Source organism: Theropithecus gelada, chromosome 4 (assembly GCF_003255815.1).
Source record: "Theropithecus gelada isolate Dixy chromosome 4, Tgel_1.0, whole genome shotgun sequence".
Taxonomy (NCBI): domain Eukaryota; kingdom Metazoa; phylum Chordata; class Mammalia; order Primates; family Cercopithecidae; genus Theropithecus; species Theropithecus gelada.
Window position 1 is genome coordinate 86,261,404 of NC_037671.1, and position 18,527 is coordinate 86,279,930.

General features: G+C 39.5%; 1 protein-coding gene across 2 annotated transcripts; it reads left to right on the forward strand.

Moving 5' to 3' along the window:
* The first annotated feature begins 3,619 nt into the window (after window positions 1–3,619).
* SMIM8 (small integral membrane protein 8) lies at window positions 3,620–17,361 on the forward strand. 2 transcript variants are annotated; one of them, XM_025384366.1, is made up of 4 exons: window positions 3,650–3,658; window positions 5,691–5,711; window positions 11,892–12,049; window positions 15,194–17,361. In XM_025384366.1, the coding sequence occupies exons 3-4, from the start codon at window positions 11,909–11,911 to the stop codon at window positions 15,350–15,352; spliced, it is 300 nt and encodes a 99-aa protein (XP_025240151.1). In that variant the 5' UTR covers window positions 3,650–3,658; window positions 5,691–5,711; window positions 11,892–11,908; the 3' UTR covers window positions 15,353–17,361. The 2 variants fall into 2 exon arrangements, with proteins under 2 accessions (XP_025240150.1, XP_025240151.1); XM_025384365.1 differs by lacking the exon at window positions 5,691–5,711 and having other exon boundaries at window positions 3,620–3,658; window positions 16,273–17,361.
* Window positions 17,362–18,527: the final 1,166 nt, after the last annotated feature.

Sequence of the window (18,527 nt, forward strand, 5' to 3'; positions counted from 1 at the left end):
AATTTTAAAAAGCACTAGTGGCATCGGTGATCCCTTGAGAAGGCTCCCAGACCGCCAGTGTTGTTCTCAGAGCACACTTTGGGAACCCCAGGTTAAAATAGATATCGTTGGTCCCTCTGAATGTGTTTTCACACAGATTAAACTTTGCTTTATGCAATCCCATCAAATGCAAAATCCCCTGGAAATATTATTAAATATTGATGGCCCTGCTCAAAATGAAGATTACAAAAGCCGAATCCAATTGGCATCACTCTTCAAAGTAATTTCTTAAAAGCATCATAAAATGGAATGAATTATAAACAAAATCATTCATATCATTCACATTGTATTCATATCCATGAAATGGGCAAGGCCCTCAGGCTTTTCTCTGTTATCTTTACCTACGGCTTGTGCTCTTTTCTTACACATTTTTATGTTTCTTGTATTCTTTCATCTGATCACTTTCTACTGATCATGACAGTAAAAGTACTTTGTTTCCATAGTGACATCTGACATGTTACAGATTACTGAGAACCCTAAGGGATAAGAAAAAAGTTTGGGTCTGCTTAGGATGCAACATAATAATATTTTGTAGCCTTGCAATTGTTTTTAGCTACTGCAGTAACAGCTTTTTAATTGAAATTTAACTTACTCTGTCAGAAGATTGCCTTGTAATACCAGATGTCAATGAACTTTTAAAAATTAAACTTCAAGCCAGGTATATACCTAAAAGAAAGGAAATCGACACATCAAAAAGATACCTGCTCTCCCATGTTTATTGCAGCACTATTCACAGTAACCAAATTTAGAGGCAATCTAAGTGTCCATCAACAGATAAATGGATAAAGAAAATGTGGTACATATACACAACAGAGTACTATTCAGCCATAAAAAACAATTTGCAACAACATAGATGGAACTGGAGGACATTATTTTCAGTGAAATAAGCCAGGCACAGAAGGACAAATTTTGCATGTTCTCACTTATTTGTGGGAGATAAAAATTAAAACAAAAGAACTCATGGAGATAGAGAGTAGAATGATAGTTACCAGAGGCTAGGAAGGGTAGTGGGGGCGGGAGGAGTGGGAAATGGGGATTTCCAGTGGGTACAAAAGTATAGTTAGATAAAATAAATAAGATCTAGTATTTGATAGCACAACAGGGTGACTACAGTCAGCAATAGTTGATTGTACATTTAAAAATAACTAAGAGTATAATTGGAATGTAACATAAATGATAAATGCTCGATGTGGATACCCCATTTACCCTGATGTGATTATTATGCATTGTATGCTTGTATTGAAATATCTCACGTGCCCCATAAATATATACACATAAATATTAAAATTTTTTAAAAATTAAACCTCAAATCAAATGTGAAGTTAATTTGGCTTGGGAGAACAAGTTTTAAATTCGAAACATATTTACCAAAACTTTACATAAACCCATGCCAAAATATGGGTACCTTCCATTCCAACTATTCTGTTCATTTTAATATAACTTGTGTAAACCAGAAAGTCTATGAGATAGGTCTCAATCATTTTAGAGGTTTATTTCTCCAATGTTAAGGACCATGGCCTGTGACACAGCCTCAGACAGTCCTGAGAATATGTGCCCAAGGTGATCGGGCTACAGCTTGATTGTATACATTTTAGAGAAATGGAAGTTACAGGCAAAGACATATATCAATACATGTAAGGTATGCGTTGGTTTGGCCCATCTCTAAGCAGCGTGCGGGCGTGGGAGAGGGCTTCCAGGTCAAAAGTGAATTGAAAAATTTTTCATGTTTTCGATTAGTTGAAAGAGTTAAGCTCTGCCTGAAGATGTGAAGCCAGCTTGAGCTAAGGTAAGCGGGGGTGTTGTGGCAACCAAGGTTCTCATTATGTAGATAAAGCCTCCAGGTAGCTGGCTTCAGAGAATAGATGTGAACATCTGTTATCAGACCTTAGAAGATGTCAGACTCTCTGGAAAAGACCTAGTAAGGGGCCAGGCGCAGTGGCTCATGCCTGTAATCCCAGCACTTTCGGAGGCTGAGGCAGGTGGATTGCCTGAGGTCAGGAGTTCGAGACCAGCCTGATCAATATGGTCAAACTCTGTCTCTACTAAAAATACAAAAATTAGCCGGGCATGGTGGCATACACCTGCAGTCCCAGCTACTTGGGAGGATGAGGCAGGAGAATTGCTTGAGCCCAGGAGGTGGAGGTTGCAGTGAGCCAAGATCATGCTGCTGCATTCCAGCCTGGGCGACAGAGTGACACTCCCACACTCCATCTCAAAAAAAAAAAAAAAAAAAAAAAAAAAACTAGTAAGGGAAAGTGATTCTGTATAGAATGTAAATTTTCCCCGGAAGAGACAGCTTTTCAAGGCCATTTCAAAATATGTTGAATAAATATATTTTGGGGTAACATATTTTTATTTCTTTCAGGTCCCACTATGTGTCATGTGATGTTATTCCAGAGTCAGGTTGGAATTTTCTTATTGCTACAGTATATTTTATCAGTCTTAAGATCTCCGTTTTAATGTTAATTCTGGTCAGTTGTGTCTAAACTCCAATGGGAGGAGGGTATAATGAGGCATGTCCAACCACCCACCCCTTCCCATCAGGGCCTGAACTCATTTTTCAGGGTTTTTTGAGATTACCTTGGCCAAGACAGAGGTCCATTCCTTTTGGGGGTAGGTGGGTGGTGGTGGTGCTTAGAATTTTATTTTTGGTTTTTGTATTAGTCTCTTCTCACACTGCTAGAAAGAACCACCTGAGGCTGGGTAACTTACAGAGAAAAGAGGTTTCATTAGCTCACAGTTCCACAGGCTGTACAGGAGGTATGGCCCCAGAGGCCTCAGGAAATTTACAATCATGGCAGAAGAGGAAGCAAGCACGTCCTACCATGGTGCAGGAGAGAGACAGAAAGAGAGAGAGTGCGAAGGGGGAAGTGCTACACACTTTTAAACGAACAGATCTTCTGAGAACTTCAGCATGGGAGCGTCAAGGGGAAAGTCTGACGCATGATTCAGCGACCTCTCACCAGGGCCCTCCTTCAACACAAGGGGGCTATCATTCCACATGAGATGTGGGTGGGGACACAGAGCCAAACCATATCAGTTTTCACGTGTATCCCAACAAACTTAAACATCAGCAAAGTATGTGCAAACCAGCATCCCTATATCTATTCTTGTCTCAACTGCACCTGCATACATCTGCATCTTGGACTCTCAAGGCCCTAACGTAATGGCAGAGTATTAACTCTACACTTAAATGACTGTGCCCCTAAAGTAGGGGTAGGAGGAGATCAGATCTAGCTTTCTTTCCCAAATCAGAATGCTTTCCACTTTCATGAAATAAACATACTTCTAGGAGATGTCTCCTTTTATTTATACAAACATACACACGGAACTGGAAGGTAATTTGAAGTTGGGAGGTGGAAAACTAAAGGTCAAAAAGGGAAGAAAGCAAAAACGTCCCTTGCAAACTCCAGCCCGCAGACCTCAAGGACGGGCGCGAGGTCCTCAGAACCGGAACGACGAGCGCTGGATGGATTCCTGCAGCCCCGCGCTGCAACCTCCGGAAGATAGGGGACGCTGTGGCGCCAGGCCGGGCGCGCTCTACCGCTCTCTCTCGCAGGTGGGGCGGTGAGGTGGGGCGGGGCGTCTCGGGCGCTGAGAGGACGTGACCCCGCAAAAGGTAAGCGGCGGCGGCTATGGTGCGGAGTGGCTGGGCGCCGGCCTGGAGGGCACCGGGCGGTCGCACCATCACGCTCCCGTCTCTGCCCTTCCTGGCTGCCCTGCGGGCCCCCCAGGGAGGGAGCGTCCTCTCGGGCAGCCCAAATCTTTGCCTCTCGGTGGACGCCCTGTACCCGCACCCCAAGTCGGTGGAGCTCTCTGGCCCCACAGATCCCATTTCCCGGACTCATCTTGCGGGCGCCAGTCTGTTCGGTGCTTCATCCATGGACTCCCCCACCCCTAGAACTCTCTCGTTTCCTCCAGTTTCTTAGTGTCCTGGCTCACCAGACTCATAGTTAGGGGAGCATGGTGGTGTTTTCAGGAGATGCCCCTTTTCTTTTGTCATTGTGCGGACACGCGTACTTTTTCAGCCCTGCAACACAATGTGTAGAACTTAACTGAATGAAGTTTCTTCTGGAGGCTTCCAGTGCGTCTTTGAGTAAGCCTTCGGCAGCGAACAGTAGTCCATGACATTGGGGGAAGCCAGATAAGACTCAGATTGTCAGTCCTCAGGCTGTCGCCAGCAAAGCCTTTCTGCTTTTTTCAGGGACCGTAGTACATCCAAGAGATGGAAAAGTGCTTTGTTTTGTTTGTTTTGTTTTGTCTTGTTTTGTTTTGTTTAAGACAGAGTTTCACTCTGTCGCCCAGGCTGGAGTGCAGTGGTGCGATCTGAGCTCACCGCAACCTTCACCTCCCGGGTTCAAGGGATTCTCGTGCCTCAGCCTCCCGAGGACCTGGTATTACAGATGTGCGCCACCACACCCGGCTACTTTTTGTATTTTTAGTAGAGACAAGGTTTCATCATGTTGGCCACGCTGGTTTCCAACTCCTGACCTCAAGCAATCCACCCGCCTCAGCCTCCCAAAGTGCTGGGATTACAAGCGTGAGCCACCTGTAATCTGGCGGGAAAGATACTTTTTAAAAAAGTATATTTTACCTTAAAAACAACATATATATAATCAGTTTTTAAAACAAGTGATTATAATTTTGTTTCTTAAATATTGTAATATATATGCAAAGGCCTTTTATCAATTTAAAAGTAAGATGGGGTGAGGTGGTGAAATATTGGTGGGCTGGAAATTGGGAGACCTAGGTGATCGCACCCTCCTGGTAAAGACATCTCCCTGGGTCTGGGTTTCTCAGAAGGGGATGTAGAAGGGGGAGTTAGACAAAGTGGTGAGTATGACAGTAGCTACCATTCATTGAACATCTGCATCCTTTAAAATGTATTCGTCTTATTTAATACACACATTTAGTACCTATCTATGCAATAGATAGTAGTGCCCCTTTTATAAAGATGGAAACTGAAAATCAGAGTTGGCACCTAAAGACACACAGGTTATAAGTAGCAAAGTGAGAATTTGAGGTTATGCTAATTCCCTCAAGCCATGAAGTCCTCTGATTCTATCCCAAACTTGTTTAAACTAATTTAAATTATTTTTAAGGTTTTCTGCCCCAAACTTCAAGTTAGTTTCTTAAGTATTAAGATAATGTGGCATGTGAAACTATTAAGAAGTGTATTATACTTTCATTAAAATATTTTGCCCATTTTATAATTATCTGTCTTTTAAAGGAAAGGCTTTCATTATTAATAAGGTTCCTGCTTGTTAACATTTTATGATTCTGGTCATTTTGTTTTGTCTTCTATTTAGGTGCTTATTTCTAAAATATATATTTGAAGATTGTTTCCCTTGAAGTAATTCTTATATTCTTTATATCTTGGTCTAATTTGCATGTACAATATATTAATAGGTAGTCATGTATTCTGGAATAACTCCCTGAGCAAGACTTTTACTGAAGGAGGGAAAATCATTCAAAAATGACTAGTCCTGACTCTCGGTGTAGGACCATCTGTACAACCTCTCACATTGTGTGTTACTAATTTCAGGGGCTTACTATTCTTATGCTTTGAGATGTAAATGACTCTCACGGAGTTGGGTAAATAGGCAGTCCTTTATCTTCGCTTCTTTTTCCATTGCACGCTTCCATCACAGGAGGATGGACAGGGGAAAAAGGTAAAGAACATGTTACCAGGGAGAAACAAATGAAGTAAATACAGCGTAGTTTAGACCTTTTATACAGGCAGCTGTGAAATGTTCTACTCTCCTCTTTTTTTTTTTTTTTAAGAAAAGATAAATAGCAGTTTCTTGATCATGCATAGAAAAGGGAACAAGAAGTGGGTGATGGAAAAATGAAGAAGAAATAAGAGTGGGGCAGATTACACAGCCAGGGGTGCCTGCTTAATTATTTTGCAGGTAGGGCCTCACACAAATTAATCCCAAAATTACTTAGCCAAGAGCAGTGTAATGCCAGGTTCCCAGCATCCCTGCTAATCTGTATGTTTTATGTGATTACTGTTTTAACGCAGTAAATGAGGTTTTTAAATCCAGCTTAAAATAAATAGATCTTCAAAGTGATAATAACTAGAGATTGGTCAATATCATCTGTAAGTAAGTGAGTGACAGCTGTAATGGAAACAAAGAGTAAGGGAAGAAGGTGAAGAAACTAGTGGGAAGACTAGTTCTGATGAAAGTGTGCTAGACATTAACTGGTTTTGTCTTAGGTGCAGTTCACCTGAGTGGTAATGTCAGAATAAGTTATTGCCATGCTTTGACCTTATGATTAGTTCTGCAGCTTTTAAAATTGGAACTTGTATTAGTTTTGTACTTGAAAATAGCTAGTCAACTTAAACTTCAGGATTAAAAGTTTACTTGTTAAAATACAGATTTTTTTTCCCCAAAACAATTTACACATCTGTGAAGAAATGACTTAAGGTTTTGCATTCTACCTGTTTTATTTATTCAACTGGCACGTCTTGAATTTATGCTTCAGTCATACTTGTACAGCTCTGTGGGCCGGCATGTGAACAAATACAGAAGAATTTTCTCCTATGTAGAAAATGTTGTTGTTGTTGTTGTTAAAATAGTTATATATAACAAATTATTGGCTGCTGAGACCCTTTCTGGTCTCAGTAATCTGAATTTTTTTTTAACAAAGTATAGATGGTTGTTAAAAAGTCTTAGTTTGATAGATGGTGTGAATAAGTTCATGCAATTTTGGGAGAACTGTTGTATCATCAGTGACTGTGGCTCATAAAGGAGAAGCAGCAATAAAACTGAGCTGTTTTATCCCACTTCTAATAAAAGAATGATAAATAATAGAAAATGTTACTCTCATACTTTCCAGAAAGTGTCAATAACAGTGGAAATTGGGGTATATTAAATCTTTTAAAATATACATGTGAGTTTCCAGTCAAAATATTCTTTGTCATTTCTAGCAAAGAGTTTAACATAAACAGTGAATTATTAAGGTAAATTTGGTGTCTGGGACTTGCAATATAACCAATACTACCCTGATTATTGATTCATTGTAAAGGAAATATAGGTTCTGCTAAGGAAAAAAGGAGATCAAGCAATCTTACAACTTTAAGTCATCACAATTAGCTATATAGTTTTTTACAGACATATTTCATATAGGTTGAATTTCATAACACTCAGCATCACTGCATCCGTTTCATTTTAAAATAGTGACATTTTTGTTAGCTGTAACTAGTCTCTCTTTCTCTTTCTCCCCCTCTCCTCTTCCCTATATATATATATATATATATATAAATGACAGCAGATCCCTTGTAGATAGATTAATGCCCTCCCTGAGGGGATGATTAACTCACTCCACACCTGAAGTCCAAAATTATATACAGTGTATAATTTTATATACACCAGGAGTAGAGTAATAATAATATATAATGTAAATTATATATTATAATAAATTATTGTTTAATATATAATTTATTATGTTAATTACATATATTATAATTAATATATAATTATGTATAACAATTTTATTTAATTTTGGACATCAGGTATGGAGTAGTTCATCATCCTCAATTCCTGGCACATTATCATCCACACAAAGTATATGTAAATAAACTATGCTCTGAGGACCCTTCTGTGCTCTGCAATATGAACTTCTATACCCATCTTTTCCATTACCTTTTCTTCCCAATGAACAACTTTAATCTGTTTTCCACAGGCTATCTTTGTTTTAAATACATGCAGCTGTTTTCCAATAATAAATGGAAAAATGCTGTTTATGTCAGTTTCTGTTTAGAATGACTTTTACCTTTGTGAATTTGCTTTTTCAGGCCTTTATAGTATTTTTATTCTAATGCCTCAGTTTCATGTAGTGGCACACTCTGAGGCTGAGATTCAGTTCTAATAACATGGCCATGGGTTAACTATTTTCTGCCTAATGTTTCTTATAGGTTTGTCTGTTGACAGACTATAATATTCCTTCCACTTTAATGACTGCTTCATTTTGCATTTTCTTTCCCTATTTTAGTCCATTTGTGTTGCTATAAAGGAATACTGAGGCTGGGCAATTTATGAAGAAAAGAAGTTTATTTGGTTCATGGTTCTGCAGGCTGTACAGGAAGCATGGTGTCAGCATCTGTTCTGGTGAGGGGCTCAGGTTGCCTCCACCCATGGTAAGAGAGGAAGCAAGAAAGAGAGGGGAGTGCTAGGCTGTTTTTAACAACCAGCTCTCCAGGGGACTAATAGAGTGAGAACTCACTTGCTCCCCACCCTCCCTCAGGGAGGGTATTAATCTATTCATGAGGGATCCACCCCCATGACCCAAACACCTCCCACTAGGCCTCACCTCCAACATTGGAGATCAGATTTCCACGTGAGGTTTGGGAGACAAATATCCAAACTATAGTACCCACGTTTATACTCAAACAAGTTTTTAGCACAGGGAGAAACATCACTGACACCTGGTATAGGCACCTGGTGGCCAACATTTGTTGCTTAAATTCTAAATACCTTTATAAACACCATCATGGCTAAGAGAAGAAAAATGAAACACCAGCAGTTCTCATTAGAAGAAAAAAATGACGGTAATGGAAGCAGTAGATTGCTGCCACAATAAAGGAGAAATAGCAAAGGAATTTAACACCACGACCCCAACATTGTTCACATTTTTGAAAGATTGAGCCAAGATTGAAGAGAAAATTTATAAAGGGATTCTGGGACTAAAGCAGAAGTGAATGTGAGGCCCCTTTTAACACTGTTTCTGCATGGTATCGGGTTCATGCAAGAAATGGGCATGTAACTGTGCTATAGAAAGCATTGGATTTTTGTCAACCTTGGGCATTGCGTTAGTCTCTTCTTCCATCACTATAAAGAAATTCCTGATGCTGTGTAATTTATAAAGAAAAGACGTTTAATTGGCTCACAGTTCAGCAGACTGTACAGGAAGCATGGTGCCAGCATCTTCCCCTGGTGAGGGCTTCAGGAAGCTTTCAGTTGTGGTGGAAGATTAAGTGGGGGCAGGCATGTCACATGGTGAGACAGGAAGCAAGAGGTAGGGGGAAGAAGTGTCACACTCTTAAATAACCAGATCTCACATGAACTCGTAGAGTAAGAACTTGCTCATTACCACAAGGATGGCACCAAAACATTCATGAGGGATCTGCCCCCATGATCCAAATACCTCCCGCCAGTCTCCACCTTCAACACTGGGGATTACAGTTCAGCTTGAGATTTAGAAGGGACAAACATCCAGAGCTTGTCAGCCATGGTGAGTTTCAAGCAAGTGGGGGCTGCCTCAACAAACTTCGGGCATATTCTGGAATTGTTTCACAAGTTGCCTGTAGTGAAGAAAACACTGTTTTGGTAGAGAAAATTATTAACTTACATGCAGGAGAAACTTAAAAACAAAAACAAAAATTGCTGGTTACAGCTTCAATGGCTTGTTTCTTTGTTTGTTTTTGATACAGGGTCTAGCTATGTTGCCCAGGCTGGTCTCAGACTCCTGGGTTCAAGCAGTACTTCTACCTCTTCCTCCCAAAATAGTGGAATTAAGGCGTGAGCCACCCCGCCCAGCCTGAATGGTGTTTTAAATGCTGATGAAACAGATGTTCTTGTTACCTTATCATATGCTTCATGCCAAAGGTAGACTTTGCAAAGGAAATAAACAGATTGATGATTGGTGTATTCTACTGTAATGCATTCTGGAACAATTGTCTTTGGCAAGTCAGCTAACTATCAGTACTTCAGAAATGTTCCCCCCGTGATTACCAAGCCAATACACATGCCTGAATAATGAGAAATGTGTTACTGAATGACTGATAAAGATTGACAAGGGAATGCAAGGAGCAATCCACAGTATCCTCTTGCTGATAGACAATTGCTCTGCCCACAACATACTCCCACACTTGGATCATGTAGGAGTTGAGCTTTTCCCATTGAACTACACAGCCATTCTGCAGCCATTGGATCAGGGTGTAATTGGCACAGAGAAAGCTCACTTCTGAAAGCAGTTTCTAAATGTAGAGAATGAAGAGAAAATGGAGAAAAGCAACATGAATAAGCCATTGACATGATTGCAGAGACTTGGTGGTCTATAAAGTTATCTGTAGTCATGAAATGTTAGCAAAACACAGGCATGATTCCTGTGGGATCCCCTGAGGTCCTCCTGTAAGAAGGCTGCAACCAAATGTGGTGTTTGAACCAATCTAGCACTCAACTACTACTGTCATTGATGTCTCAAACCAGTTTGATTTTGAAGACTGTGTGGCTACAGATAGCAGTTTATTTCCCAAGTTACCAAATCCTGAAGTTGCTACAGGAGTGCTAACTGATGTAAAAATTGAACCGGAAAGTTGGTGATAATGATGAAGAAGGCAACAATGATAATCATGACGTGCATGAGGAATAAGTGATTGAACCGGCAAGAGTGAACATTTCTGAAGCCTTTGCAAGTGTAGAAAGTGCTTAGAACATTCCTTTCTCTTCAAGCAGATGTTCCTCTTGAGGTGCGTACCTGATCAAGTGGTATAGATGAACATTCAGTGTCTACTGCAACACAATGTATTTTGAAAAGCCAAGTTCCTAGTTTTCTCCTTAACTATGAAGTTGTGAAAATATTGATTTTATAACGTCTATAAAATAGTAAGCTTAATGAATACTTATACTGGCCAGGTGTGGTGGCTCATGCATGTGATCCCAGCACTTTGGGAGGCAGAAGCAGGATTGCTTTGTGGCCAGGAGTTTGAGACCAACCTGGGCAACATAGTGAGACCTACCAAAAAAAAAAAAAGCCAGGTGTGGTGGTGCATGCCTGTAGTCCTAGCTACCTGGGAGGCTGAGGTGGGAGGATCACTTGAGCCCAGGTGTTTGAGGCTGCAGACTGCAGTAAGCTATGATCACACCACTGCACATGCGTTCCAGTCTAGGCAATCAAGTAAGACTCTGTCTCAAAAAAAAAAAATTGTACAAACAAAGCCCCAATAACATTTACTGTACAGTGATTGCAGCATTTCCCCCAAATAATTTTACTATATTGTCATTTATGTCTATCTTTGGAAGCTTTCTTTCTCTACCTCCCCTCTTTCAACCCTCACCTCCCATGCCAGCATTAGATGGCAGAGATGATAAACTAAGCTTTTGCCTAATAATACCTAGAAGAGAAAAATATTCCCAAAGTGCTGACATTTCAGCTAGGAAAACAAGAAGACAAAAGACACACTTGGATTTAATAGGATAGATTTAGAGTAGCTAAGATAAAAAAGGATATTAAGATTAAGGAGATAGCAGGGCATGTCCTACCCAGAAAGTTGCTAATTGGCAAAGGAGGAGTGAGTACAAACAGCTCCTTATCCTTACTGCTTGGGAAAATGAGTTCGTGGGTGGTCATGGAGGAAGACAGAGGAGCGGTGGAGGAAACTGGCCAGGAGTGAATCTGTAGGAGAAGATAATGAGCAAAGGAATGCTGATCCTTCCCTCAGGTTGGGGTTCTGGAGGGGCTGTTGAAAGGTGAGGAGGAGTGAAAACAAGGAAATAAAGAAAGGAACAGATAACCTACTGGCCTCACCTACTCTCAGTCCTGGTTTCATATGATACAACGTGACTCAGACCAAAAAACAATTCTCCCGTCTTCTGTAAAAGTAGGAAAACAACCTTTGCCCACAGCTTTTATTTTGAGGTGAAAATTAAAATAATGAATGAAATTAACAAATTAAACTTAAAACACCATTTACAAAGTGCATAATACAAAGTAATAAGATAACTGACAATCACCTTTGGTATGTATCTGGGTTGGAATTCAAAGAAAGAATTTAAGAATGACTTTTTAAAGAAATTTATCAGAGAAGCACAATTATGAAGGGAAAAAATATATTATTTTGTTTTTAGATAATAACTCATCATTGATGAAGATGTCTTCAGCACCTGAGCCTCCAGCATTCAAAAAGGAACCACCCAAAGAGAAAGACTTTCAAAGCCCGGGGCTCAGACGGGTGCGCACAACAACCTTATTTCGTGCTGTGAATCCAGAGCTCTTCATTAAACCTGTAAGAAATATATCCAGGATAAGACTTTATTTTTAATCTAACCAGACTGTCAGGAAGTTCTGATTTTCTTGTAATTGATTTTATCATGGAAATTTTATGTTGACAAGACCTCCCTGTGAATAAAAGCAGGTGGAAGGACGATTGTAAATGCTGTTTCACATATAAATACACATATAAAAATATTTTAAGGGCATTTGAGAGTTATAATGGAAAATGGTTGCACTTTAATGGATTGGCTTCTCAAACTATCTAAAGTACTATTTTAATCGTTGCATTAATTTGAAGACAACTTTTGTTGTTTGATCAAGTACTATTAGGTAAATAAGACCTTCCATTTAAGCAAGGAAACCAAAATGAAAATCTGACCATTCTTACATACTGCAATTCTAGCCTGTAGGTAATATTTTTATCTAAGCAATATTACAGATACTTTGTGAAAAATTCCAAAACATTTGATTTGATGAAATTCATTTATTCATTTATTCATTAGAGGTTCTGTCACCCAGGCTGTAGTGCAGTGGTACAATCATAGCTCACTGCAGCTTCAAACCCCTGGGCTCAAGGGATCCTCGCACCTCAGCCTCCTGGGTGGCTGGGACTACAGGTGCACACCTTCATGCCTGGCTCCTTTTTAAAATTTTTTGTAGAGTTGGTGTTTCAGTATATTGCCCAAGCTGGTTTTGAACTCCTGGCCTTAAGCAATTCTCCCACCTCAGCCTCCCAAATTGTTGGGATTACAGGCATGAGCCCACGCCTGGCTGAGTTTATTTTTAAATAAATGTAGATTCTATTTTAAAATAAATGTAAAATCAAGTTAAAATAAAATATGATAAATATTTAAGTGTGTTGAATCTGATTAGAATTTTAGTAACACAGTTACCAGTGTAAACTGTTAAATAGGTCAACTTAATCAGATCATTAAATCAAGGTAAAATTTTTTTTTTTTGAAACGGAGTCTCGCTCTGTCGCCCAGGCTGGAGTGCAGTGGTGCGATCTCCACTCACTGCAAGCTCCGCCTCCCGGGTTCACGCCATTCTCCTGCCTCAGCCTCCCAAGTAGCTGGGACTACAGGCGCCCGCCACCGCGCCCGGCTAATTTTTGTATTTTCAGTAGAGCGGGTTTCACCGTGTTAGCCAGGGTGGTCTCAATCTCCCGACCTCGTGATCCGCCCGACTCGGCCTCCCAAAGTGCTGGGATTACAGGCGTGAGCCACTGCGCCCGGCCCAAGGTAAAATATTTTAAAAGCTTTGAAGTAATGTGTTCTTTTCATTGCTAAAAGCATTTCAAGAATTATAAATTTAAACTGCTCTGAGTCCGTGTCCTTTCTTAGGTGTTCATCTAAGTGAAAAAGTTTGACCCTTATTTTGAAATAGAAATGTCACCTAAAGGAATAAACTGAGGCAAATTAAGATATGTAGGGAGTTTATTTGGGCCAAGGTTGAGGACTGCAACCTGGGAAACACTTCACAGTAACCTTGCGAAGCACTCTGGAGAACAAAGGAGAGGGTGGAATTTTTCAGGAAAAAAGTGAATCAGGAGAGGGGGCAAGTACAAAAGTTGCTTTTCAGTAATTTTCATTGGTTTGCAGAAATGACATTGATTAGTAATTGGCTATACATTGTTGAATTACAGAGTATGAGTTATAATGTCTAGTGGATGGCATTGTAAGGTTAATTTATAGCTATTGGTGGTGTCAGTCCAGAGCCCAAATAGCAAGGGCTTCAAAATTATTATTTAGCTCAAGACGTGACTAGTAGCTCATTCCAGTGCCTCTCTGGGCCTGATAATTTAAAGGGGGCTCACATTCCTCAGTTAAAGAGTTTCTTTTATTTCTCAGTAGTGGTATAGCAGGTAGGTGACAGAAGCAGAAACTATTACTTGTATCACTACTGTGCATTTACATTGACCTAAGAAAGGCCAATTCGTTGAGTGTGAACGTGCAAAGAAAATGGTCTAAGGTACAGTTTCAGGAATAACAAAAATGCTTTTCTGGAGTTGTGAACATCTTTCCTGTATTTAAAAGCTTTTTTTGGGGGGGGTGTGGGGGTTGGACATCATGACTAATGTCTGCAATCCCAATACTTTGGGAGGCTGAGGTAGAGGGATCTCTTGAGTCCAAGAGTTCAACATACCAAGACTCTATCTCTACAAAAAAATTTAAAATTAGGCTGGCCACAGTGGCTTACGCCTGTTAATCCCAGCACTTTGGGAGGCTGAGGTGGGCAGATCACTTGAAGTCAGGAATTTGAAACTAGCTGGCCAATATGGTGAAACCCCGTATTTATTAAAAATACAAAAAAATTAGCCAGGCATGGTGGTGCACACCTGTAGTCCCAGCTACTTGGGAGGCTGAGGCAGGAAAATCACTTGAGCCTGGGAGTTTGAGACTGCAGTGAGCTATGATTGCACACTGCACTCCAGCCTGGGCAGCAGAGTGAGATCCTGTCTCTTAACATCAACAACAACAACACAGCTTTTCTGTGTGTGTGTGTGAAGCTGAAAACATAACTTTGCCTCTTATGGTCTTGGATTGTCCAAGAGTAAATCAAGGTTAACAGCATAATAGCTGTTCCAGTCACTAAATTTCTTGAGGTTATGGAGTAGGTTCCCAGCGAAGAGTGTATACATCATCATCATTTCTGTGCCTAATATATAAAAGGTTTTTTGCCAGTTATTCATGACTTGGGCAAGAAGAATAGCGTGTGTACTTCAATCCTCACTTCCTAATAAAATGAACTAATTTGAGGTTTGCAAATGGAGGGACTTGGGCCCAGGACCCAGGAAGTTAAGCAGCTCCTCCACTTCACACAGATAACATTGAAAACTCTGGGTACCAGGCCAGTTTTCCTGCCCCACTCCTTTCCCAGCTGTCACCTTCCTGAGGGTAGAGGTCTGAGATGTCCAGGGTGTAGATGGGAGAAAGACTGGAGAGGAGAAGCAAGAGTCTTCTATAATCTCTGGATAATCAGTAGTTTAGCTAATTGAATAAAGAACTGAATAAATGATTATAGTTGAAATATTGCCATGGTAATGCTAGTGTTGTAATAAAGATGTGGCATGTCAGGAGGAAAATGCAACTGATATTTGGGTCTCCTCAAATTGTTAGTCTTACTAAAGCTTTATACTTTTTTTTTTCTTTGACAGAACAAACCTGTAATGGCTTTCGGATTGGTAACTCTTTCACTTTGCGTGGCATATATTGGTTATCTGCATGCAACACAAGAGAATAAAAAGGACCTCTATGAAGCTATTGATAGTGAGGGGCACAGTTACATGAGGCGGAAAACATCCAAATGGGATTAGTAGTGCTGGTTACTGCAGATGGACGTTTATTAAGCGTTCTGAAATCTTCAACTGAAAGACCTTGTGAGTGTACAGTATTATATTTCTTGTTCTAGAACATGCTAATGAAGACAGAAGATAGCAGTTGCAACCAGACAACTGTCGTAAATTTTGTCCTTTCACAGCCGTTATCTCATTCTTTTTCCACAGAGCGAGCTTCATAATATTTTTCTTTCCTTGCCTCTTATAAAAGTGCCATGAGAATGGAAATTGTCTTTGTTAATTATTAAATTCTGTATAGTAAAAGTACCCATGCTGTTAAATTTGCATGATGTTTTAAATATTTAAGATGAATTATGCTGGTGCAGCTGTCGTGAAAGTTTAGTTGTGTTTTGCTACTTGCAAAGGAAATGTTCATGTTGTCCCTGGCATAGAACCTATATTTTTAAAGAAAGATAAATAGAAAATTTAAAGCCTGAAGTCAATATTAAAAATATGAGATATGAGAAACTGAGTTGGCTCTGACAAGTAGTTCTCATAGTATCACAAATGGTTCATATATTTCAGTTTCCATTTTAGCTATTTTTGGGGCAGAATTTTATTTTAATGGAAAAGATCCTTCCACTCAGCTGCTAAAATAAAGATTAAATAAGAATATCCCAGAGTAATTGGAGTTTTTCTTTAAAAAAGAAAGTATGTTTTACTGAGGTATGATGATTTTGACTACAACTAAATGTTATCTATTTTAGTTTTTGTAAATTAATGTTACAGTAATGTTGTAAACATAAGACCAAGTGTTCTTATAGTTATTTAAAAACTACAACTACTCAATAGATAAGAAATAGATAAGGTCTCCTTATTGTACCAGGTTTACCTTACATGCTTTTTTTTTCTTTTGAAGTTTATATGCCAGCAGGCCTTTTTGTTTTTTTTCTTTTCAGAATGTTTCTTATTCTCTGAAGCATCAGCATTTTGAAGTGTCTTTTATGGAAGTGGGGACAGAAAAGGGGGTAAAAATGAGTGTAAACAAAGCCGAGCCCCACTGTCAGCACCGAGCAGCAGAATGGCCTTGGTTGTCCTGGCACCTGGCCCAGGGGCCTAGGACAGAGGTCAAGGCTAGGCCCCGGTGTCTGGCCAGATTCTGCCTTATAGAATTCAAATCTTTATCACAAGGGTTCTGGACCTGTTTCATTTCTAGATATGTACCTAATTCTCCAAATCATTGTAATTGGGCCTCAGTAGTAAATCTCACCTCTAAAGTTTTGCTTCAGTTGCTATTAATATTACCAAGTAATAATAACAGCACAGGCAGAGTTTATCATAATGTTGTTTTTAATTTATCATACTTCATTGTCGTTTTGTAAGGTATATGAATATGTAATTATGTGTGATTTGTAGATGTTAAAGAACTTAGCTAATTGAATTTACATGCAACTAAATAAAATCTTTACTACTGAGCCCCAAATATTTATTTGCTGTGCCTCTCTGTATAATGTACTTTATATAGTTTAAAATGCACTTCAGTGATACAAAATCCCTTTTAAAGACTGTCTTTTGTTTTTGGTTTCCCTGTGTATTTTGGCTGTCAAAAAACTAGGGTTCTTCTGTTTTTAACTTATGCATTTAATGACACATTGCCATCTTTTAGAATTTTTTACTATTTAACAGAATAAGTTGATGTTTGGTGGCAGAGGAGATATTAGTTGCGTGAACTGTCAAGAGATTGCAGTGCAGGAGGGCAACAGAAACTGTACAAGGTGCAGACTTAACTCATGTAAGATTTGTGTGAATCAGCCAAAGTAACTAGAGTCAGTCAAACACAAAGCTGTGAAAAGTAGTGTGAGGAAAGAATCATACTGAATTTTAGGAACAAGTACCTGACTATGATACGTTTTACAGAATGGCTACAAGTTGTAGGACAGTTTTTGTGTGTGCTGATGTCAATGGCTGCCTGGCTATGTGTTGATGTTTTCATCCTTTCTCTTTTGAATGAGGGTATAACCATCAAAAATAAAATACCTTTCAAATAGTCCGAAGATTCTGAACGTTGAACTTCACCTGATCCAGTCGTGTCAGTTTATGGTTAAGACAATAGGCTGAGAATGGCTAAGAGATTTACCAAAGATCATGGTGATTCAGGACTAGAACCTGTATCTTCTTGCTCTAAAGTCTAGGGATCTTTTCACCATACTATACCACCTCCTATGTGTAAATGTCCACATAATAATAAAGCAGCCACATTAGCTCTTAAAAATAAGTTTAGATCTTAAGTAGAGAAACACTCCTGTACTTTAAAACAGAATTATGTAAAGGATTGTTAACTGCCAGCTCCCTCAAAAGACCATCAGAACAACCTGATGATCAAACAAAACTAAGCTTATTGAATCTACTGCACTAAGGGGAAATACCACTTTTACAAAGTTAGCTGTATTTAAGAAGGGGATGGTCAGGGGAAGATGTTAACGTGTTTTGAAGTCTGAGTTCAGGTGATAAAGAAGGGTCTTTCAATGCAGGAATCTGGTTGAGAATGGGCAAGACACCTGACATAATAGATTAGATCTTGAAGCAAGTCTTGATTAGTAAGCTATTGTTCAATAAATGTTAAGTGAGCTCTTTGCCCAGGGGAGTAATCTAATCTTCTGATGGAAGAGCTCTTTGCCTAGATCAGCAAGCTGTCCAGTTGATAAATTTGTTTTCAAGGATTTCCTAGGGCAAACACTGAAATTACTTATTGGTTTTACAGCCTTATCTTCCATAGGGGCCCAACTCTTCCAATTTGCCAGACACTAAGGAAGTTCTTCAGGACTTTCAGTTTAAAACAGGGACAGTCCCAGGCAAATCAAGGCCAGTTAGTTATCCTCTCATCTGGGCAAGAATTTCTAGTAACAGATAGGAAAGTCATTGGCACAAGTAGCCTCAGTTCCCAATGCAGATAATTAACTGTGTGGATGCAGTAATCCCCATTCTTAGTACTAATTCATCTCTTTGTTTTTAATTCCTCTCCAAGTCCCAGGTAACCCTTTTCTTGAAGTCAGATCTGGCACAATTTGATAGTTACTTAAGGTCCTCAGCCAGTTATCAGGCTATATGTGTCAATAGAAATTATAGAGTAACTTGTGCTACACTTAGCTCAGGGCCTTATGGGAGTCCTATTGTTGAAATTAATTTCACTGATGGTATTCACTTATTATAAAAT